General features: G+C 53.9%; 1 protein-coding gene across 3 annotated transcripts in view; it reads left to right on the top strand.

Moving 5' to 3' along the window:
- The window catches only part of MOB2 (MOB kinase activator 2), a 155,954-nt gene that overhangs the window by 128,838 nt on the left and 4,659 nt on the right, over positions 1 to 22,457 (top strand). For all 3 annotated transcript variants that reach the window (XM_050757961.1, XM_050757960.1, XM_050757959.1), the window contains 2 exons: positions 14,963 to 15,123; positions 15,360 to 15,453. In XM_050757961.1, coding sequence (XP_050613918.1) covers positions 14,963 to 15,123; positions 15,360 to 15,453 — 255 coding nt within the window. The remainder of the gene's footprint in view (positions 1 to 14,962; positions 15,124 to 15,359; positions 15,454 to 22,457) is intronic.

Here is a 22,457-nt window from a genome sequence, read left to right as displayed (position 1 = left end):
GGCACAGATACTCTCCCATGTTTTATTGTAGAAGCATTGTAGTTTTGCTTTTATGTCTGAATTTCTGATCCGTCTTGGTGTGAGGTAGGGATTGAAGGTTTCTTTTTCTTCAGAGATACTCAGTTTTCTCAGACCTATTTATTTAAAACATTTTCCTTCCCCCTTAGATTGATTTCCCACCTTTGTTGAAGTCTAGTTGACCATGTAAGTGTAGGGCTAGTTTTGAACACTATTCTATTTGTGTTTATATCGGTGTTTAATACTGTAGCTTTAAGGTAAGTCTTGAAATTCGTGTGAGTCCTGCTACTTGGGTCTTCTTTTGCAAGAATGGTTGGATCCTTCAAAGTCCTTTTGCATTTCCATGTGCATTTAAGAATCCTCTTGTTAGGTCAGGCGCAGTGGCTCATGCCTGTAATCCCAGCACTTTGGGAGGCCAAGGTGGGCAGATCACCTGAGGTCAAGAGTTTGAGACCAGCCTGACCAACATGGTGAAACCCCATCTCTACTAAAAATACCAAAAATTAGCTGGGCATGGTGGTGGGTGCCTGTAATCCCAGCTACTCAGGAGGCTGAGACAGGAGAATCACTTGAACCCGGGAGGCAAAGGTTGCAGTGAGCCAAGATCAGTCACATCACTGTACTCTAGCCTGAGCAAGAACAGCGAAACTCTGTCTCAAAACAAACAAACAAACAAGAATCTTCTTGCTAATTTCTTTTAAAAATAAGAAATTATTCTGGGATTTTGATAGGATTGTATTGAATTAAGAAAATTGACTTCTTAACAATATTGAGTCTTCTAATCCATGGCCATGATAAATTTTTTCACGTTTAGGTCTTTAATTTTTCTCAGCATTGTTTTGTGAGAGGTGTTTTGTACGTTTGTGTTTAAGATTATTCCTGAATTTAAAAATTGTATTGTAAATAGCAGTTTTATAAATTGTATTTTCCATTTATTTGTTACTATTGTATAGGAATAAAATTAATTTTCTATATTGACCTTGTGCCCTGTGATGCCACTAAACTTACTTATCAGTTCTAGCAGACTTGCCAGTTTCCTTAGACTTTTCTGTTTACATAACCGCGTTACCTGCCAAACAAGATGACCTTTTCCGTTCCAGTATTTATGCCTTGTGCACCTTTTTGTTGCCTCATTACAGTGGCCTCATTGTGCCACTGGTGTAAGAGTGGCACCGAATAAGAGTAGTGAGAGTGAGAAATGCTCAGAGCCCCTGCCTTGTTCCTGATTTTAGGGGGAAAATCTTTACTCCATCAGCAGCATTTGATGTTAGCTTTAGATTTTTTTATAGATGTTCTTTCTCAGCTGAGTGTGGTCCCTTCTGTTCCTGGTTTGCTGAGAGTTTGCACGTGTGTTTTGCCATGTGCTGTGTCTGCATCTACTTGAGATGGCCATATTTTTTTCTCCTTTCTTTAATGTGGTGAATGACATTGATTTTCAAGTGTTAGCTGAGCTTACATTACTGGGTGAATCTCTGTTGGCTATGCTGTATTACCCTTTCAATACATTGTTGAATTAGTTTGTTCCTATTTTCTTACGGAGTTTTGTATCCACGTTCATGAAGGATATGGGGCTGTAATTTCCCTTTTCTCGGAGTGCCGTGTCTCACTTTGGCAGCAGCATTATGCTGGTCCTCCTCCTCTATTTTCTGAAAGAGTGTGTGTATGGTTGGTATCATTTCTTACTTATATCCTTGGTAGAGTTCATCCGTAAGCCACCTGCACCTGCCATTTCCTTGTAGAAAGGTTTTTAATTATAAATTCAGATTATCTGCTTCTTCGTATGTCCGTTTTGGTAGCTTGTGTTTGTGAATTTGTCTGTTTCATCTGCATTTTCTCTTGGCATTTAGTTCCTTGCAGTGCCTTGTTACCCACTTAATATCTGTAGGGTCTGTAGGAGTGTCCCTTTCATTTCCGATCTTCCTCTCTTGGCTTTCTGTTTCTTTTCTGCTTAGTCTGCTTGGGAAATTGATCAGTTTTTTTTTTTGTTTGTTTGTTTTCCAGGCTAACTTTGTGTTTAATTCTTCATTATTTGCCTATTTTTCATTTCATAGATTTCTATTTTTTCCTTCCACTTTGCATTTAATATGCACTTCCTTTTTCTAGCTTCTTAAGGTGGATGTATGAATCACTCATTTTAAGCCTTCTCTCCTAATATGAACATTTATAGTTATAAATTTCTTCCTTAGCCCTGCTTTAACTGCATTCTACACATTTTAATAAGTGATGTTTTTATTGTAATCTTCTCATTAGCACTGTTTGATGTTAATTTTATCTCATAAAAATTTCATTTTGGATGTATTCTTCAGTTCCAGGAATTTTTGTTTATTCTTTTGTGGAGTTTGCGATTTTTTGAGAGCCCTAATTGCTTTGTTTATTATGTCCAACCTTTCCTCTAACTCTTTGAATATATTGGCCGGGCACAGTGGCTCATGCCTGTAATCCCAGCACTTTGAGAGGCCAAGGCGGACAGATTACTTTAGGTGAGGAGTTTGAGATCAGCATAGCCAACATAGTGAAACCATCTCTACAAAAATACAAAAATTAGCTGGGCTTGGTGGCGTTCGCCTGTAATCCCAGCTGCTCTGGAGGCTGAGGCAGGAGAATCACTTGGGAGACGGAGGCTGCAGTGAGCTGACATTGCACCACTGCACTCCAGCCTGGGCAATAGAGGAGACTGTCTAAGTAAATAAATAAATCGTTGAATATATTTATTTCATTCTTTTAAAGTCTTTGTTACTTTCATTATCTTTGTTATCTCTTGGCCTGTTTCTGTTCACTTATTTTTCCTGGTTATGAGTTACATTTTTCCGCTTCATTCTATCTAGTAATTTTTTTGTAGGCTAGGTGTTGTGGTGGCAATGTTGTTGAAAGTCTCAGTTCTGTTTTCCTCCCTTAAAGAGCAGTGTGGTTTGTTCTGGCAGGCAGTTAATTTGCTGTTGGTTAACTAGGACCCATCCGAGGCTTGTTTTTAAGCTTTGTTATGCCAGGTCCAGAGAACCCCTCACTCTGGGCTATTGTAGCCCAGTCCCCATGGCACAGCCATTGTGGAATCTCTGTTGAATCTGCTCACCCAAGGTGTCTCCAGTCTGGGTGTGGGAACATGTTTGTCTCCTGCCCCGTGTGACCTCCAGAACCTCTCTTCCTCATGCTTCCCGGAGCTGTTCTCTGCCGGGCCTTGCAGATGTTCTCTCTGACACCCTCAGCTCTTTGTCCAGAGGCTTCCTTGGATCGCTGTTGATGTGTTTAGACTCCCTTCTCTGTGCAGCTCCATCCTGACTCCTCCTCATCCTGCAGGTTTCAACAGCTCAGCAGCTCGAGACTTCCATCCCTGCCACCTCAGCTTCTCCGGACTGCAGGCCCCGTGCGGCTTCACCGTCCCCACCTACAGCCTGGGAGGGTCCCACGCACTGCTTGTGCGCAGGGGCCACCGTCCTGCACGGCGGTATCTGGGGTCTGAAGCCAGGAGCTTCATATATTCTACCCAGTTTGTAGTTGTTGACAGTGGAGGTGAGGTCCAGTTTCAGTTACTCTGTCACGAGTGGAAGCAGAAATCTCTTCTTTCCTTTATTGTTTGAAGAAATTCTTCCTTCCCGTCTTCTACTTGGACATTGTGGAGGTTTTGTATTCTTTCTAATTTAGACGTCATTTCAAAAATGGTTTATCCTCTCATTCCTGATTGTTATTTTGCCTCTTTTTTCAAATATTTTCTCTTTCTTTTCTTTTCTTTTTTTTTTTTTTTTGAGACGAAGTCTCGCTCTCGTCCCTCAGGCTGGAGTGCTATGGTGCAGTCTCGGCTCGCTGCAACTTCTGCCTCCCGGGTTCAAGCGATTCTCCTGCCTCAGCCTCCCGAGTAGCTGGGATTACAAGTGCCTGCCACCACGCCTGGCTAATTTTTGTATTTTTAGTAGAGATGGAGTTTCACCATGTTGGCCAGACTGGTCTTGAACTCCTGACCTCTGCCTGCCTTAGCCTCCCAAAGTGCTGGGATTACAGGTGTGAGCCACAGCGCCCGGCCTCAAATATTTTCTTAAATCTCATTGTTTCCCTGTCTTATTGGGTTGTAGTCTTCATCTGTGTTGTGTGTCTTCATCTGTGTTGCGTGTCTTCGTCTGTGTTGTGTGTCTTCGTCGTCTGTGTGTGTTGTATGTGTGTCTTTGTCTTTGTGTTGTGTGTCTTCGTCTGTGTTCTCTGTCTTTGTGTTATGTGTGTGTCTTCGTCTGTGTTGTGTGTCTTCGTCTGTTGTGTCTTCGTCTGTGTTGTGTGTCTTCGTCTGTGTTGTGTCTTCGTCTGTGTTATGTGTGTGTCGTCTGTTGTGTGTCTTCATCTGTGTTGTGTCTTCGTCTGTGTTATGTGTGTGTCTTCATCTGTGTTGTGTCTTCATCTGTGTTGTGTGTCTTCACCTGTGTTGTGTCTTTGTGTTGTGTATGTGTCTTTGTGTTTTGTGTCTTCATCTGTGTTGTGTGTCTTCGTCTGTGTTGTGTGTCTTCGTCTGTGTTGTATGTGTGTCTTTGTGTTTCGTGTCTTCGTCTGTGTTGTGTGTCTTCGTCTGTGTTGTGTGTCTTCGTCTGTGTTGTGTGTCTTTGTCTGTGTTGTGTGTCTTTGTGTGTGTCTTTGTGTTGTGTGTCTTCGTCTGTGTTCTCTGTCTTTGTGTTATGTGTGTGTCTTCGTCTGTGTTGTGTGTCTTCGTCTGTTGTGTCTTCGTCTGTGTTGTGTGTCTTCGTCTGTGTTGTGTCTTCGTCTGTGTTGTGTGTCTTCGTCTGTGTTGTGTCTTCGTCTGTGTTATGTGTGTGTCTGTTGTGTCTGTGTTGTGTCTTCGTCTGTGTTATGTGTGTGTCTTCATCTGTGTTGTGTCTTCGTCTGTTGTGTCTTCGTCTGTGTTGTGTGTCTTCGTCTGTGTTGTGTCTTCGTCTGTGTTGTGTGTCTTCACCTGTGTTGTGTCTTTGTCTGTGTTGTGTGTGTGTCTTTGTGTTTCGTGTCTTCACCTGTGTTGTGTCTTTGTCTGTGTTGTGTGTGTGTCTTTGTGTTTCGTGTCTTCGTCTGTGTTTCGTGTCTTCGTCTGTGTTGTGTGTCTTCGTCTGTGTTGTGTGTGTGTCTTTGTGTTTCGTGTCTTCGTCTGTGTTTCGTGTCTTCGTCTGTGTTGTGTGTCTTCGTCTGTGTTGTGTGTGTGTCTTTGTGTTGTGTGTCTTGGTCTGTGTTACGTGTGTGTCTTTCTGGGATGTTTTAATTGGCAGTGGGGGTGTTACTCTCTTCTTTATTCTTTTTGATTTTCACTAGACACAACCGTGAAACTTTTTTGTGCCTGCTTTTAAGTGACCCCCTTTCCCTGTGTCTTTGTGAGGGTGCCAGGGGCATTGCTTTGCTGCTTCCGTAGCATTTGAGCTCGTCTTCTGCTGTTTTCACAAAATGATTGAAAACACGAAGCTCTCCAGGAGGCTCCTCGTTGGAGGGGAGGCTACAGACGCGCAGGTGTGGTCGTCTGGCCAGTGTGGTCGAGGCAGTGATGGCTGCAGGGGTGGGCTGGAGACCTCGGGGAACCCCTGCTTAGCTTAGTGTAGATACAAATGTCACCATGAAGGTGGAGATTGAGGCGTCTGAGTGCATGTGTGTACACACGTGTGCCTCCGTGTTCTTCCAGCTGAGAGGGCCTGGAAGCAGTGAGCCCACCCAGTGCTTTGATCTTAGTGTGTTGTTTTTCGTTTGTGTAGACCCAGGCTGGAGTGCAGTGGTGTAGTCACGGTTCACTGCAGCCTCCAGCCTCCTGGGCTCAAGCGAGCCTCCCACCGCAGCTCCTCAGTAGCTGAAACAACAGGCACGTGCCACCATGCCCAGATAACTTAAATTGTTTTAGGAATGGGAGGTCTTGTCTTGCTGTGTTGCCCAGGCTGATCTCAAACTCCTGGCCTCAAGTGACTCACTTACCTGGGGGCCTGTCAAAGTGCTCTTGAGATTCCAGATGTGAATCAGCGTGCCTGGCCGGGTCTCAGTGTTTAATTCATTCACTCCTTTTCTGAGGCAGGGTCTCGCTCTGTCCCCCAGGCCGGAGTGCAGTGGTGTGATTCACGGCAGCCTCCACCTCCTGGGCTCAAGTGATCCTCCTGCCTCAGCCTCCCATGTAGCTGGGAACACAGACACTCACCACCAAGCCTGGCTCATTTGTACATTTTTTGTAAAGATGGGGTCTCACTTTATTGCCCAGGCTGGTCTCAAACTCTTGGGCTCAAGTGATGGTCCCTTCTTGGTCTCCTAAAATACTGGAATTACAGGCATGAGCCACCATGCCTGGCCAGTTTTTAATATTCTCCAATGAAAAAGAACCAGGGCTCCTTGGAGAAGGGGCTGATTCCCGGGCCAGGGCAGGGAATGCAGGAGGAACCTGGAGCGCCCTACAGTGCCGGGAAGTCAGGACATGCCCCAGAATGAAAAGTCTGTTGATGGGGGCGCGTCAGGGGACCCAGCAGCCAACGGCAGGAGCTCCCCAGGGCCAAGGACGGACAGTGTGATTCGCAAAACAAAGCAGTGTTGTGTTCTAGCTCAGAGTGCAGCCTCAATAGCTGTGACTTCATCCCAATATAAACAAATGGCTGAATATATAAACGAGTGACTGAGAAGAGGCCGCTGTCTGGTGCAGAACTTCCAGTAATTCCCATAGCTACCCCTCCCGTCAGCGTGGTAAAGGGTGGTCCCTGCCCCTTCAGTGTGGCTGCGTGCGGCAGCTTCCTTCGAGAGCGCAGTGCGGGACGGGAGTACGAGAGCATCTTTGCATGGGGAGACCTGACAGTCACAACCTCAGCCAGGAGATCGGGCAGCACCTCCCGCGATGAGCCGCGCTGACAGGACGGGCCTTGGGTACGGGGCGACGAGAGGGACGTTTCCAAACCTCTGTGCTCTTCCTCCCCACGCCCACAGTCCAGCCTCATCATGAGGAGAGCAGCACGTGGATCCAGTCAGGTGTGGACCTTGCTGCGTCAATATGGATTCGTTCATTGTTAACGAACAGGCCATCCTAGTGTAAGGGTTAGCAATAGGAAGAGTGAGTGTGGGGCTGTGGGGATTCTGTGTTTGCAGCTTCTTTGTAAATCTAACACTTTTCTAAAAACGAAAAGCTTATTAAAGGTAAAATAACTTCCGACACAGACATATGACTCGTGCCCCCGCCCCATCCCGCCTTGGTTCCGACTGCTCCCCACTGCGCGGTGCCTCTGCCCCGCTCCTGTGCTCTCTGTTCCTGGCCCTGGCTGTGCCCGGAAGGTGCTTTTGCTCTTCCTTTTCTGGGGTGGCGGGGTCAGGCCACACCGGCACCTGTCACTGGCCTGCGGGCCTCTGTGGCAGCTCCCCGTGGAGTCTGCAGGGCCTGCTCTGCGTCTGCTCCTCTTCCCAGTGTGGTGTCTGTAGCTCAGTGTCTGTGGGTTCCGGCTGGCCCTCCCCACCACCGCTGCACCCCCTAAGTTTTGATCAATAGGAATACCTGCTCCCTGCACGTGTGCCCCAGTGAGCAAACACAGAAGAAGGTGGACGTTCCTCCGCATGCCAGCCCAGCCCTCTCAGGACAGTGGCATAAGCCACAGAGCTGCCATGTGCTGACCAGACCCACTGGGCACATTTGATGTGCTCTGCCCACCCTACCTGGCACCTTGTCCTGTTTCCCTTCCCCCATGCCACCCTCACCGCTGCCGTGCCTCGTTTTCTGGCTTCTTGTGCCCAAAGCTTCCACCATCCCCAGCGTGCCTTGTGTTGTGCCCTCCAGCCCCCAGCAGCTCATGCCTCCCAAGAGTGGGCAGGTCTGCATCGTGCACCTTCTGGTCCCAGCCCTGCTACTCACGGGGGCCTCCCCACGCCCGGAGCCCGCTCTTCCTCTGGCTCCCTTTGCTGCTTGGGTGATCTGCCAGCACCTGTGTCCCTACTGTTGGTGGAGCCCCTGAGGGCAGAGCGGCAGCCGGGAGCACGGTGCCTGGGTGTGTGTGGCACCACAGGGCTGTGGGATGGCCTTGTCAGGGCAGAGGAAGGCCCATGGGCACGTGGACATCCTGAGCCTCACCGTGCTGTTCGTTCTGTAGAGACGAGTTCCGCACTGCTCAGAGCGTGGCTCAGGGACTGGCCTTGTGGGGAAAATGAAACTGCAGCCTGTTGGGCCTGCTGCTGCTGCTGCTGCTGCTGCTGCTGCTGCTGCTTAGGGAGGCGGGGCTGGCCTGGGGCCATCCTCCTCCGCCGTGGCTCCTGGAGAGTGTGTCTGTGCTGGCCATCTCCCCGTGCGCCCAGGCTGTGTGTGTGCATGCAGTCGAGACACCACAGCTCCCATGGTGGCTGGTGTTGATAGGGGTGAGCCCTGGCTGCTTTCCTGATGGCCGTGTGCTCCCCGCAGCAGCCGGTGCCACGGGCTGTGTCCTTACTCATGCAGGGCTTCACACCGACAGAGGTGCTGGGACAGCTTCTGAGGGGCAGTGGCTGGAGATGCTGGGGTCTCTTAATTGGCAGGAAGCACAGGAAGTACGGCTCCCATGTGGGTGGGTGGGGCTTCTGATGAGCCCGTGTTGTCGGGGGCTGTCGCTGCCAGTGGGGTCCACACTGACTCAGGACGAGGAGACAACATTGTCCTCTCAGGTGTTTGCATTTTCGGGACGTGGTGGTCTTACTGTGTGCAGACCAGCCAGAAGGAAGGCCAGGGCCATGCCCCTCCGTGTGCCCCCATGGGGAGCTGCTCTGGGCATTTCTGTTGGGCTGGGTGCCCTGTGGCCCTGGCTGGCCGCAGCCTCAGCCCAGCACCGTCCAGGCACCCCAGAAGCTGGTTGGCCCCTTCTCTCCCCAGGGCCATCCAGTGGGAGAGCCACTTTGAGTGCCTCCAGTTGTGTACACACTGCAGGGCAGGGCGGCCCATCTTGTCTGTCCCCAGCCCGAGTAGTGACTGGGCTGGGCTGGGCCGGACAAGGGTGAGGGGGTGCCATCAACCTGGAGCTCATCAGCAGAGCTGCTACCTGTGTTCAGAAGGGCTTTCCTGGGGGCTTGGCACCAGAGGACCTTGAGGTGGACCCCGGGACCTCTCTGATGGGTCCTTCTTGCAGGCCGAGGACGGCCCCGTCCCTTCCCTTCTGGTCCCACCCCCACCGCCTTTTCTGACAGCCGTGCCACTTTGGAAAGGCCGATTCAGATGCTCCCTTATTTAACCAGCCTTGGCCGGCCCTTGCCTCTGGAAAGGGAGCAGCTGTTTGTCTCTGCCAGGCGTCCCATTGGTCAGGGAGTGAGGGTGGAGGGCCGAGAGAGGCTGCAGGGCCCGGCAGCAGGCACTTGTGAGTGCTGGCCAGCCAGCACCCCGCCCCACCTCCCCTCCTCACCTCCCCTCCTCAACTGCCCTCCCCACCTCCCCATCGCCCACATCATGCTGGGAGACCACTGCAGTCTCCCTGAAGACCAAGCCCTGCCCAGCCAGTCCCCGCAAACCGGACTCTGCTGCAAAATGGTGCTTCAGGCTGTCAGCAAAATGCTCAGGTAACACCTGCTGGCCTGGCCGGGGGAGCGGTGTGTAGGACATCTGTCTATCTGTCCTGTTCTTGCCCCCAGGACGTCAGGCTGGGGAGGCAGCGGACTGTGTCCATGGCTGCCCTCCCTGTGTGGCCGGCGGCTGTGCAGCAAGCTGTGCCGGGCAACCGGCATGCTGTCCAGGGCAGAGGCAGCTGTGCAGTCCCAGGCCAGCCTGGCGGGTTTGCTCTGGAGCCCTGCCGAGTCGAGCTTTCCTTAGCCGCCTGCACTTCCTGCTGCTCTGTGGGAGAGGAGCAGGGCTCGGTGTCCTCGGCCTTCAGGGCTGACCCACCTTGCCAGGGCAGGAGCCTGCCGCGTCTGCCCGCAGCCCGCAGGGTGTGGTGCCTCCGCCACCAGCAGGTGTGCCTGTCTCTGTCCCAGCCCTCAGCTGCTTGTGCCCTGGGCAGGGGCTTCAGCCACTCAGGCAGAGGTGACCTGGAGCCTGTCCTTGTGTGGCCTTGTCCAGAGAAGTGGCATGGGGCTCCTGGGCACCTGGTTTTGTGCTGGCTGCCATAGGGATGTTGCCGGAAAATCCATTTTGACTTTTCTTACCTGTACTTTCTCTGACCTGCTGCAGGGGTGCCTCCCTGTCCACACCACTCAGCTGGTGTGTGCACAGGCGTGTGTGGGAATGTGCGCCCGTGTGTGGGCGCGTGCACCTGTGTGTGGGGGGGGTCTGCACCTACCTGTGTGTGGGCATGAGGGGCCAGGGGAGTGGGGCAGGCACAGCCAGCTGCAGCAGTGGGCGCGTCCTCCCTGGTGGGGTTGCCTGGTAGGGGTGTGAGGCGAGCGTGGCCTGCTGGACGTGCCCTCCAGGGGCGGGGGCTGTGGCACGCGTCTGCATCTCCGTGCCTCTGCCTGTCCCTGGGCACCCGCCTCCATCTTTCTCTTCATGGGTTCCTTCCCTGTCTCCCGATCACCTGTGCGTTCAACACGGAGGACTCCACAAGTAGACGCAAGGGTGCCTCCCGGGGACCCTGCCAAACATGTCCTATCTTAAGGTGAAACTGGGAGGTTTTGGAAATGTGTGGGCAGGTTGGCAGAACTCGTTGAGTTCAAATCAGGAACGGTGCCTGACATCAGTGGTGTGAGGGGACTGGCATGTGTGCGTGTGTGTGTGCCAGCGTGTTTGTGTCTGAGGCCAAATGCTGAAACCAGCTCCACAGGAAACACAGAGGCAGGCCTGGAGCCCAGCCAGGCCCTAAGGAAGACGGGCAGAGTCCCTTCCCTGGGGCTCAGGGAGGTTTCAAGGGAAGCGATGGGAGCCGGACGCTTGGAGCTCCACCCTGGCTGGGAGCCGGACGCGTGGAGGGGCCGAGGCGCAGCAGAGCATGGCAGCCACGTGGGGCTGAGGTTCTAGCACAGCAGCGGCACCTGCCTGTGTGGATGTTTGGTCTGAGGTGTCTGCAGGCATTCCTTGTGCCATCTTGGCTTTTTCATTCTCAGTGGGCCTCTCTGCGGAGGGCACAGTAGGCTGGTGAAAGCTCGCTATGTCTGGGGCTGCTGACCTGTCTGCGGGGGCAGACAGTTAAACTCAGAAGAGAAGAAGTCACACTCCACAGCTTCCGGCTGGCTGAAGCCTGTGGGAAGTGCAGGCTGTGCTGAGAGATGGACAGGGGCTCCGGGGGCCTTCCCACCCCTCGGCCTGAGGCCCTGTGACGAAAGTGGGGTTAGCACCCAGGGAGGACTTGGGTTAGAACACTGTATTAGAAATGTAGTTCTCAGGCCCCACCCAACATCCAGAAGGCCACATCAGAAATGTAGGGGTGGGGGTGGTGCCAAGCACCCCAGCATGTGATGCCCTCCCCTGCATGTTGGGGTGATGGGAGGCGCCCGTGGCGTGCACCCTGGGTAGCAAGGTATGCTGAGCCCTGGGTGGCTGCTGGGGGCTCTGCCTGGCCGGGTCTTGGGGAAAGGGGTCACTGGGAGCCTTGACTTTCAGGCTCTGGGTGGACCAGCCAGCACTGACACTCACCCCAACCAAGGAGCGTGAGGGGCCTGGTGCAGAAGGCTGAGTGGGGTCCAAGGACCACGCCCTCCTCGGAGGCGGTGCCTGCGGGCCTTTCTCTCCTGCACCCCACACCCTGCCTGGTCACCGTATTTTTCCAGGCCTGGGCTTGGGGACTTGCATTTCTGGGCCCCTGGTGCCTGCCCCACCGCTTGGCATTGACCTGTGGTGGGAAGTGCCAGACGAGGGCCACCTGCTGCTGCTGCCCACCCACCTCAGGATCTGCAGGCTTCTCTTGACTTCCACAGCAAGTGCGCTCTGGGTGAGTGGGGGTCCCTGAGCCTGGGAGCACCCCATTCCTGTGGGCCGTGGGGCCTGGCCAGGGTCCCATCCCTGTGATAATGAAGTTGATGCTCGTGGCACAGGCGCAGGGCACTTGGTTGTGCTGTCCTCGTCCCTCAGGGTGGACGAGGAGTGGGCAGCTCCCAGCCCACTCCCCAGCTCCCCCTGCCTGTGAAGCAGTGTGCACCTGCTGTTGGCAGGGCGAGGCCCCCTGTGTGGTGACTGTGTGGCTGTCTGCATTCTCCACAGGAGCTCAGCAGCACTGATGTCTCCCTGTGCCCCTTCCCCTGCCCACCAAATTTGTGTCCAGCAGGGATTGCCTCTCTTCCCAGTAGGGATCGGTTACGTGCTTGCTGGGTGACAAGGAGCCTGACTGGCACAGTATCATGGGTACCACTGGCGAGAATGGGGAGGGTGGCATTTGACAGGCTCTTAAAGGACCAGGAGAAATTTGCTAGGCCTGGTGTAAGATGGGCAAGTTGGCAGAGCAGCAGCTGGTGCCCACAAGCAGGGTGCAGACCCCTGTGGCGGGCAGGGCAGGGCATCTGGAGCAGGGAGGAGGGTGAGTCTGGTGAGTGTGTGGGAGGCAGGAGGGAGGTGGTTCTTTCCGTCCCAGCCCCTCCCAAGTGCATGGTGCCTGCCAGGCGGGACCCAGACTCAGAGCCCACCTGTTGGACTGGGAACAGTGTGAGGGACTTTGTTTTGGGGGTTGTGCATGCACCATCTGCCTTTCTGCTTCTTCCAAGTGGTCACAGCAGCCCTGTGGGTGGGCTGAGGTCCAGTGTCCACTCCCTGGTCCCTTCAGTGCCATCTCTGTCCTGCCTGTGGCCGGGGCCTGCTCCCTTAGTCCTCCCTCCACATCCAAGGACTTGGTCTTTCTGTGCCCCCAGGCTCCTGGGAGCAGGGTGCAGGGCCTCGGCACTTTCCTGGGTGAGGGGCAGCTGGGCCACTGAGGCCGTGACTGGGCAGACCCCTGGGCCTGGACGGCACAGAGCCTGTTTCAGAGCCTGTGAGCCTGCGGGGGGCGCAGCAGAGATCTGTTTTCTCCGCTGGGCAAAGCCAAGAGTGACTAAGGACGAGGAGGGCGCTGCAGAGGTGTCCTGTGCTCTAAGGCCTCCTCAGCAACTGCTGCTGGCTTGGACCGAGCAATGGGCTGCCTCAGGGTGACTGCTTCCTGCCTGGGCCTGGGCCTTCGCTGAGAGCCTGCTCTTCTGGGAAGGAGGGCACTTGAGGTGAGGGAGACGTGGGTGCTGCCAGGCGTTTGGGGCTCTCCCGTGGAAGTCCCTCTGTTGGTGCCCGCATAGCCCTTCCTGGAGCAGAGGCCGTGTCCTGCGCATCCCCTTGGTCCTACTACCTTTGGGTCAGTGCCTGTCCTCCTGCCCCATTGGAATGAGTGACCAGGTCCAAAGAAGGTGGGCTCGCAGGAGGCTTGTCTCACAGTGCACCAAGCTCCAGGGCCCGGCCAGCCCTGGGTGCTGGGGACAGGGTGAAACTGGGGGAGCAGCTTGGGGAGGCCCAGCCTGGAGGGCCTGGTGCACAGTTTTCTTCTGTGTGCTAGGAGAGCAGGTGCAGATGGGAGGAGGCAGGGAGGCTGAGGCGCCAGTGCTGGTCACTCCTGACCACAGCCAGAGCCTGGGAGAGGGAAGCCAGGTCTCCAGGCTCCGCCCTGCCCAACCCTCTCTGAGGACCAGAGATGGAAGGTAGCCCCGGCCTGGAAGGCTGGCGAGAGGGCAGGAACTGTCAGTAGGGCAGCTTCCCTTAGTGGGCCCTGGGGCACACCCTGAGAGTGAGCGAGCTGACAGCTGCTCCTGCTGGCAGCCCTGCATGACCGCCAGGTAACCACCACCAGGAGCTTGCCGGTTGACACAGCTCCTAAGACACAGAGCAGGGAGATGGCTTGTAGCCCACTTGGCAGCCTGGGCCCCCACTGCAACCCACCCCTCCAAATGGGAAGGCCAAGCCCAGGCTGTCGCTGCCTCGGGGGGTGTGGTCTGCCGTGAGTGCTCAAGGCAGGGAGGTGCAGGCCTGCCTCCTGGTCAGAGCCAGGCCCAGCGTCATGGGGAGAGCCTTCCCTGTGGTGGACACACTGGGCATGGCCTGGCAGAGGCTGGTGTGGAGTCTGGGTGCCTCGCTGTACTGGGGCGAGGGGCTGTAGGCTACACGGAAGCTCGAGTCCCTGTCTGTCCCACCCCTGTACCATGGGGACCCCGAGTGCCTATGCTGCATGTGGCCCATCCACACCTACACCTCCTTTTCCTCAGACCCCACGCCCTGTGCTCTGGAGGGATGGCGGAGTGGGAGCGCCGGGGCCCGTGGGCCCTGCCCCTGCCCCTGCCCCTGCCCCTGCCACTGCCTGGCTCTGGCCGCTCCAGCACTGCCCCCAGAGGCCTGCGCTGGTCGCCTTTTAAGGCGAAGATCTGCTGTGAGAAGCTGAAGGGAAACATTTCCCTGGCAGTCAGGGAGCATTTTTCTCTCTTAAATAAACCATTAGCAGCTTTTCAAAACAAGAAAGGAAAAAAATAAGGACAAGGTCAGGTTGCTGCAAAGACCTTTGTCCCCCATCCCCATCACCCTGTGGCCTCCCCAGGCCTGGTGGACAACAGGGACACTGGAGCTGCAGGCCAGGCTGCCGCCGATGCCAGGGGCCCTGTGCTCTCAGGCCAGCCAGGAAGGCAGGTGCCCTTCACAAGGCCTGCGGTATGTTTTCACCAGGGCCACCAGGGGCAGGGGCAGGCCGGCCAACTCAAAAGAAGCCAGGAGTGAGAGGGTTTGCTTCGCCCGTCCTTCCAAGAGCACTGGAAAACTGGAAGGTGGGCGATGGGGGCCCTAATCCTCGGCCCCTCCCTGGCTGGAGGAGGTGGTGAGGGGTGAAGATGCTCTCTGTGCAGGGGCCTGTGGTGGCAAGTGGGAGCGCCAGCCCTTCTTCCCTGGAGGCGCCATGCAGGGCAGCTCCACTGGCTCCTCTGCGGAGCAGCCTCACCGTTGATGTCCCGTTGGTGTCCTTGGAGCCTGGCAGGGAGTCAGGGTTGCCCCGATGGGCTCGGGCAGCTGCCGCTACACCTGCGCTGGCCAAAAGTGACCCTGTGGGCAGGCCCTGGGTCTGATGGGCATGCAGTGACCACACCATGTCTCCTCTCTTGGCAGGAAGTCCAAAGCCAAGCCCAATGGCAAGAAGCCTGCTGCGGAGGAGAGGAAGGCCTACCTGGAGCCTGAGCACACCAAGGCCAGGATCACCGACTTCCAGTTCAAGGAGCTGGTGGTGCTGCCCCGCGAGATTGACCTTAACGAGTGGCTGGCCAGCAACAGTGCGCAGGGGCCTGGGGCGGGGTCCCCTTCCCTCCTCCCCACTCCTCCTCGAAGCTCCTCCTCAAGGAGGACCCCCGCAGCTGTGCTCAGCAGCCCCCTGCCTTATGGGGAGAGAGTGGCCATGGACAGGCAGAGCTCACCCAGCCGAGCTCCTGCACCTGTTGCTGGAAGCAGGGTGGACCGGGTGGCTCGGCTCTGGGGTTTTTCACATCTGGCTCCTTCTCTTCTCTTCCAGCCACGACATTTTTCCACCACATCAACCTGCAGTATAGCACCATCTCGGAGTTCTGCACAGGAGAGACGTGTCAGACAATGGCCGTGTGCAACACGTGAGTGCTGCCTGGCTGCAGCCCGCTCCCTCTTGGGAGACTCGGTGGGCTCTGAGTCCCCGCTGCCCCAGGCTTCTGTCCTCTCAGACTCCGTGCTTACCTGGAGACCCTGAGAAACCTTGGCACAAGCCTTCCACAGCATTCACCTTCCTGTGGGAGGGCCATAGACGGGGCCAGTGGCCCAGCCACCCGGGTCCCCAGTGGGGCCCAGAAGGTGCAGGAGCTGGTGGGAGTTGATGGGCTATGTTTCTAGGGACAGAGATGTTCCCAAAGGGAATGCCCTAAGATTGCAGAGAGCCCTTCTCCACCGGCTACCGTGACAGCTCTGGGTGGGACAGTGAGGGCTGGGCTGGGCAGGCCACAGCTCCTTGCTCGGCCACTCATTTCGTGGGAGCTCAGGTGCCTTCTCTGTGACCGTCCAACATGCCTGGTGCCGGTAGCTCTCTCCTGGAAGCACCGCGCCCTGATTTCCTCAGTAAGTGGGTGTCCCTTAGTGGCCCTGAGCGCGTCACTCGCGTAGCACGGGGGGGAGCGCTGCTAGGCCTGGGTTGCTGGAGGCAGCCTTGGAGGTTGCAGGCAGGAGGAGGCTGAGTCTGCTGGGCTTGGCCTGGGATGTGTGCGGCTGAGGAGGGCGGAAGCTTTTCCCTGATGTCCCATTGTCGTCAGTGCACACAGGTCAGGGACAGAACGTGTGTTGTGAGCGCGTCCTGAAAGTCATCTTGCCCACAGACATGGCTTTCCTGGCCCTGGCACAGGGAGACGTGGTCCCCAGACAAAGCTGAGTTCTGCCTTCAAGAAGCCACGGGGAGCTTCTGCACAGGCAGGTGGCAGGCGACCCCTTGGCTTTAGCCCTGCTGGGCCCCGCCCTCATGGCCCTGATGGGTCACAGCTTGGTTTGGTTATGGGTGACACGGGGGCAGATGCAGACAACAGCTGGCTCCACTCTCTTAATTCCCCAGGAAGATGAGGTGTCACAGCCAGGCATGGCCCAGGAAGATGAGGACAGTGCTTATGGCCTTGAAAGGAGCAAGTTCAATGTGAGAGGGCAGTGGCCTCTGTGGATCAGGCATGGAGACGGGTCCTGAGGTGGCAGGGCAGCGCCCGAGAGCTACACGAGAGCCTTGTGTCCGCTGTGGCTCTGGAGCCACCTGTGGCCAAGCGCTGGCTCAGCAGCTCTGCTCCTGGGCAGGTGGGGCCTGGCACCCTTCCCAGTGGCTCTGCTCCTGTGTATTCTGTGGTACTGGGTTTGTTTGGAAAGGGGGTCCTTGGAGGAGCACAGGATGTGGTGTTGGGCAGACCTGCATCCCGTTGGAGGGCCTAGGCCACCTAGATGTGCCTCTCGGTCCTTCTCATCTGGAGCCGGCATCACGGTGGTGGTAGATGTGTAGATGTGTGTGAATTAATTTCACGTAATGCCTTCCCAGGAATCCTTTCAAACCAAGGGACAGAAATCCACTCAAACGAAGAGAAACACGGAGGCTTCTCAGAGGGCCTTAGGGCCACTTGCCACCCAAAAGACCAGCAAGTCTGCCTGGGTTGTGTGAGGGCCCTGGGGTTGAGGCGTGTGTCCTCCCTGCTGGGGCCTGTAGGGCAGTCCCAGAAAGTCTGATGTCTGACTCCTAGGGAGGGGAGAAAGGGGGCGGGGCCAGAAACACATTGCAGCCGTAATGGCTGAGAACACAAAGACACAAACCTGCAGACTTAAGAAGCTGAGCAAACCCCAAATAAGGCTCACAGACACTTGCAGATGCACGCAATCAAACGCCGAGAACTGGGGGCGAAGGAAAAACCCTTGGCAGCCGTCGTCTGTCAGCAGCCAGACAATGGTGGTCCGGTACTGACAAGAGATGCCGCAGTGAATGACCGTGGCGCTTGTTAGAAACCTGGGAGACCAGAAGGAAGAAGGAAGCCCCACACATCTTAACAGTGCTGGGAGAAAAGAAAGGTCACCCCAGAATTCCACGTCCAGCCAGTGTCCAGAGTCACTCAAAACCAAGAGCCCTCACAGCCAGCAGACCTGCTCCAGGGGCTCCCTGCAGCCGTCTCCTGACAGGAGAGCCTCCCCCCGCTGAGCGTTTGTGGAGACGCCAGTGATGGTGCAAGAAGACAAGAGCAGCGTCTGACAGTGCCCTTGCAGCGCCGTTCCCAGGGCAGCTGTGGCAGCGGCGGGGCGTGTGGTGGCGGTGGGACTGTGGGCAGGAGAGCTGCTATGCTCCAGGGGAAGCGCACGTGTGGGTGCCGTGGAGAGCATGTGGGGTTAAGGTGCGTGTTACAGCCCTTTGAGCAGGACTTGCAGAGCTTGTGTGAAGAGACAGTCGGAATCAGAATAGGTAAATTTAAATGAAATGTAAAAACATTTCAATGGCTCAGAAGAAAGTGGGAAAGAAGAAATACCCTAAGGAATGAGAAACAGAGGCAACAAACAGCAAATAATGGAAAACCTAAATGCTAACAGAACAACAGACGGGACTGGTGTAAACACACCAGTCACAGCGCAGCTTATAAGAATGGATTTTTAAAATAAACCAACTCTCTGGTGTCTACAGGAAGCTCATTTGTCGTATTTCATTTGGGATGCTGTCACGAAACACAGTAGGCTAGGTGGCTTGTGGGCAACAGAATTTTATTTCTTGCAGTTCTGGAGGCTGAAAGTCCAAGGTGAAGATCCACTGTGGACCAGGAAGGGGGCACTGACCATGTCACTGGGTCTGATAGCCAGATTCAGTGTCTGCTGAGGGCCCCTTTCCTGGTCCACAGACAGCGCCTTCTTGCTGGAAGGAAGGCGGGGTGAGGGAGCCACCAATTCCGTTCATGAGCGTTTGCGACCTCATCAGCTCCCAAAGGCCCCATCTCCAGATACCCTCGCATCTGGGGTTAAGCTTTCAACATAGGAATGTGGGGCACAAGCATCCTGTGTGTTGCACACTCTGGACGCTGTGGTGCAGGCAGGTTAGAAGTAAGAGGACAGAAAATGTGCTGAGAAAACACGCTCAGAGGGAAGCGGAAGTGGCCGTGTCAGTGCAAAGGAGACTCCGAGCAAGGAAATGACCAGGAACAAAAAGGCTGTCTATTTAGAAAAGGAGCAGCTCCTGAAGAAGAAGTCCTGCCCGAAACGTGTGCACCAGACAGCGGGGCTCTCCACCAAAGCAGACGGACTGACTGAACTGAAATCCTGCCTGAAACGTGTGTGCACCAGACAGCGGGGCTCTCCACCAAAGCAGGCGGACGGACTGAACTGTGCGGAGACCTGATAGCCGGGCATTGCAGCCCTCCTCTCAGTGATAGAGCCCCATAGACAGTTAGCGAGAGCATGGAGCCCGATGACCCACCAGTCGGCTGTGTTGAAATGACACACACAGACACTGCAGCCTCAACAGCAGAACACCCCGCTTTTCAACCTCACAAAGATTAGCCACCGAAATGGAGCATATCACAAAAGAGCCCTTAACAATTTAAAAAATGGAAACGGTACGAAGTAAGCTTTCTGACCGTGGCGGAGTTAACTGGAGATGAGGAACAGAACAGGAAGGTCTCCAGACACTTGCAGACCGACACATTCTGAGTAATCCACGGGTCCGAGAGGATGCTTCAAGAAAAGAACTTGAACAGACTGCACAGGAAGATACAGCACGTCAGAACTGGTGAGACATAAGCAGTGCTTAGAGGGGATTTACAGGATTAAATGCTTTCTTAGAAAAAGAAGATGACTTTCAATAATCTGAAGTTTCCAACTTAAACTAGAAAAAGAGCAAAATAAATCAAAATCAAGCAGAAGAAAGTAAATAAGAACAGAAAGCAGTGAAATTGATTTTTAAAACAATAGGGGAAATGAGTGAAATCAAAATGTGATGACTTGGAAAGATAATAAAATTGGTAAACCTGTAATAAGTACAAAGATAAGAGAGAAGATACAATGATCAGTAAAAAGGAGTGAATGTCACTAAACCCTGTGGATGTGAAGAGGAGTATCACTGTAGACCCAGTGCATGTTAAAAGGATAGGAAGTAAGTATTGCAAAAATAATCTCTGTGCACATTAATTCTATGGTTCGGGTTAAACGGACCAACTCTTTGGAAAGCACAGTACACCAAAACTCGCCTCAGATAGGCAGTGCCATAAGGTAAGAAGAAAGAATAAAAGGCATCCAAATTGGAAAAGAAATAAAACAGTAGGCCCCCTTCTCTGCAGTTTCAGTTACCCATGGTCAACTGTGGTCTGAAAATAGTAAATGGAAAATTCCCAAAATAAGCAATAAGGTTTAAACTGCACGCGGTTCTGAGCATCGTGATGCGGTCTCCACCGTCCTGCTCCAGGTGTGCGTCCTCCTCCCTCGGCCCAGCTGTGCCTGGGCCCCCGTGAGCGATCCACTGCTGCAGTGCCAGGGTGCTCGTGCTCAGGTCGTCTCTCTGTGACCTGAGGTGGCCCAAAGCACAGGAGCTGGTGCTGGCAATTCAGATATGCCAAAGAGAAGACAGAAAGTGCTTCCTTGACCTAAAGATGAAAAGGTGAAAGTTCTTGAGTAGAAAGAAAAAGATTGTGTGTGAAGTTGCTAAGGTCTAAGGGAAGAACAAATCTCTTCTTCATGAAATTGTGAAGGAGGGAAAAAAAAGTCAGGTCAATTTTGCTGTGACACCTGAAACTGCGAAAGTGGCAGCCACAGTGCGTGTCGAGTACTTGGATCTGTGGGTGGAGGAGGTGAGAGGATGGGAGCAGCAGCGTGTGGCCATTGAGCCTGCAGAAGGCCAGCAAGGGACCCCCTGAGATGCTACACCAGCCACTCACTGCAGCTGATTGTCCTGTTTATCAGTTACCCTGGGTGTGGTGGCTCACACCTGTAATCCTGGCTACTCAGGAGGCTGAGGCAGCAGATCACTTCAGGAGTTCAAGACCAACTTAGCAACATAGCGAGACCCTATCTCAGTCAGCCAATCAAATTCTCCTGTCTTTATCTTAGTAATGTATGTACAGGAAGAAAGCGCAGCATATACTGGTTTGCGGCTCTCCTTGGCTTCAGGCATGCCCTGGCGTCTTGCGGTGCATCCCCTGTGGACGGGGGGATTGCTGTTTCCCTGTGCACACATAGTGTGATTGGGAAAACCTCAAGGATTGTAGCAAATAATAATAATAATAATAAATCTGGCAAGGTCAGCACATACAAATCAGTCATAGGTCTGGATATCAGCAGTGTGAAATTGAAAACTGAAACTAATATTTAAAATACCATTTGTAATAGCTCCAAAAACAATGAGATCCTTAGTTATAAACTTAACAAGACATTCCCAGGATCTGCACCCTGGAAACTACAAAATGCTGATGCAGAAAAATCAAAGGTCTGTGTAAATGGAGAGATGCACTGCACTTATCACCTGGAAGATGACTGCAGACACAAATTTTCACCCAAACTGATCTGTTGATTTAGTGCAGTTCCAATCCAAATCCCAGCAGAGTTCAAGTGTACACCAGTTCTAAAATTTACATGGAGGGACAAATTAGCTGAAATAGCTACAGTGATTTTGAAAAAATAAGTTAGAGGAATCTCACACTTTTGAGACTTACTGTGAAACTCTAGTAATTAAGACAGTGTGCGGTGTTGAAGGAAGGGGTACACAGCTACGTGGAACACAGTGGAGTCCAGAGATAGAGGACCGTCGATAGAGATGGAGAGTCCGGAGGTAGAGGACCGTCGACAGAGATGGAGAGTCCGGAGGTAGAGGACCGTCGACAGAGATGGAGAGTCCGGAGATAGAGGACCGTCGACAGAGATGGAGAGTCCGGAGATAGAGGACCGTCGACAGAGATGGAGAGTCCGGAGATAGGGGACCGTCGACAGAGATGGAGAGTGCGGAGATAGGGGACCGTCGACAGAGATGGAGAGTGCGGAGATAGGGGACCGTCGACAGAGATGGAGAGTGCGGAGATAGGGGACCGTCGACAGAGATGGAGAGTGCGGAGATAGGGGACCGTCGACAGAGATGGAGAGTGCGGAGATAGGGGACCGTCGACAGAGATGGAGAGTGCGGAGATAGGGGACCGTCGACAGAGATGGAGAGTGCGGAGATAGGGGACCGTCGACAGAGATGGAGAGTGCGGAGATAGGGGACCGTCGACAGAGATGGAGAGTGCGGAGATAGGGGACCGTCGACAGAGATGGAGAGTGCGGAGATAGGGGACCGTCGACAGAGATGGAGAGTGCGGAGATAGGGGACCGTCGACAGAGATGGAGAGTGCGGAGATAGGGGACCGTCGACAGAGATGGAGAGTGCGGAGATAGGGGACCGTCGACAGAGATGGAGAGTGCGGAGATAGGGGACCGTCGACAGAGATGGAGAGTGCGGAGATAGGGGACCGTCGACAGAGATGGAGAGTCCGGAGATAGGGGACCGTCGAGATAGGGGACCGTCGATAGAGATGGAGAGTCCGGAGATAGACCCACGCAAACGGGGCCCTCAGAGTTTTGACAAAGAGCAAAATAAATTCAAGGGAGAAAGGACAGCCTGTTCAACAAATGTTGTTGGGAAAAGCAGTCATTTGTGTCAAAAACCAAACGCTGACCTAACCCTCATGCCTCATGCAAACATCTAAAACTACAAAGCTTTTGGAAGGAACCATAGGAAATCCTCATGACCTGACATTAGGCAGAGTTCGTGGATTGACACCAAAGATGCGATCCATTGATGGAAAAGAACCAATGAATTGTACTTCATCAAAATTTAGAACTTTTGCTTCAAGACACTTTTAAGAGAAAGAAGCAGACTCCAGGCTGGGAGAGAAAACATTTGCAAATCACACATCCCACGAAGAACTGATATCCAGAATACATAAAGAACGTATACAACTCAGCAATAAGAAAACAAAACAGTCCAGTTAACTGTCAGCAAAATAAATGAGCAGACAGTTCAGCAAAGAGGGTGTGAGGATGGCAGCCGGGGCAATCGTGTGTCATTGGCAATCAGAGAAAGGCAAACTGAAGCCAGGAGCAGACCCACGTCCGGCTGCTCACATGC

This window comes from Macaca thibetana, chromosome 14 (genome assembly GCF_024542745.1).
Source record: "Macaca thibetana thibetana isolate TM-01 chromosome 14, ASM2454274v1, whole genome shotgun sequence".
Lineage (NCBI taxonomy): Eukaryota > Metazoa > Chordata > Mammalia > Primates > Cercopithecidae > Macaca > Macaca thibetana.
The sequence above is the reverse complement of the archived record's forward strand: the minus strand, read 5'-3'. Positions and strand labels throughout refer to the sequence as shown.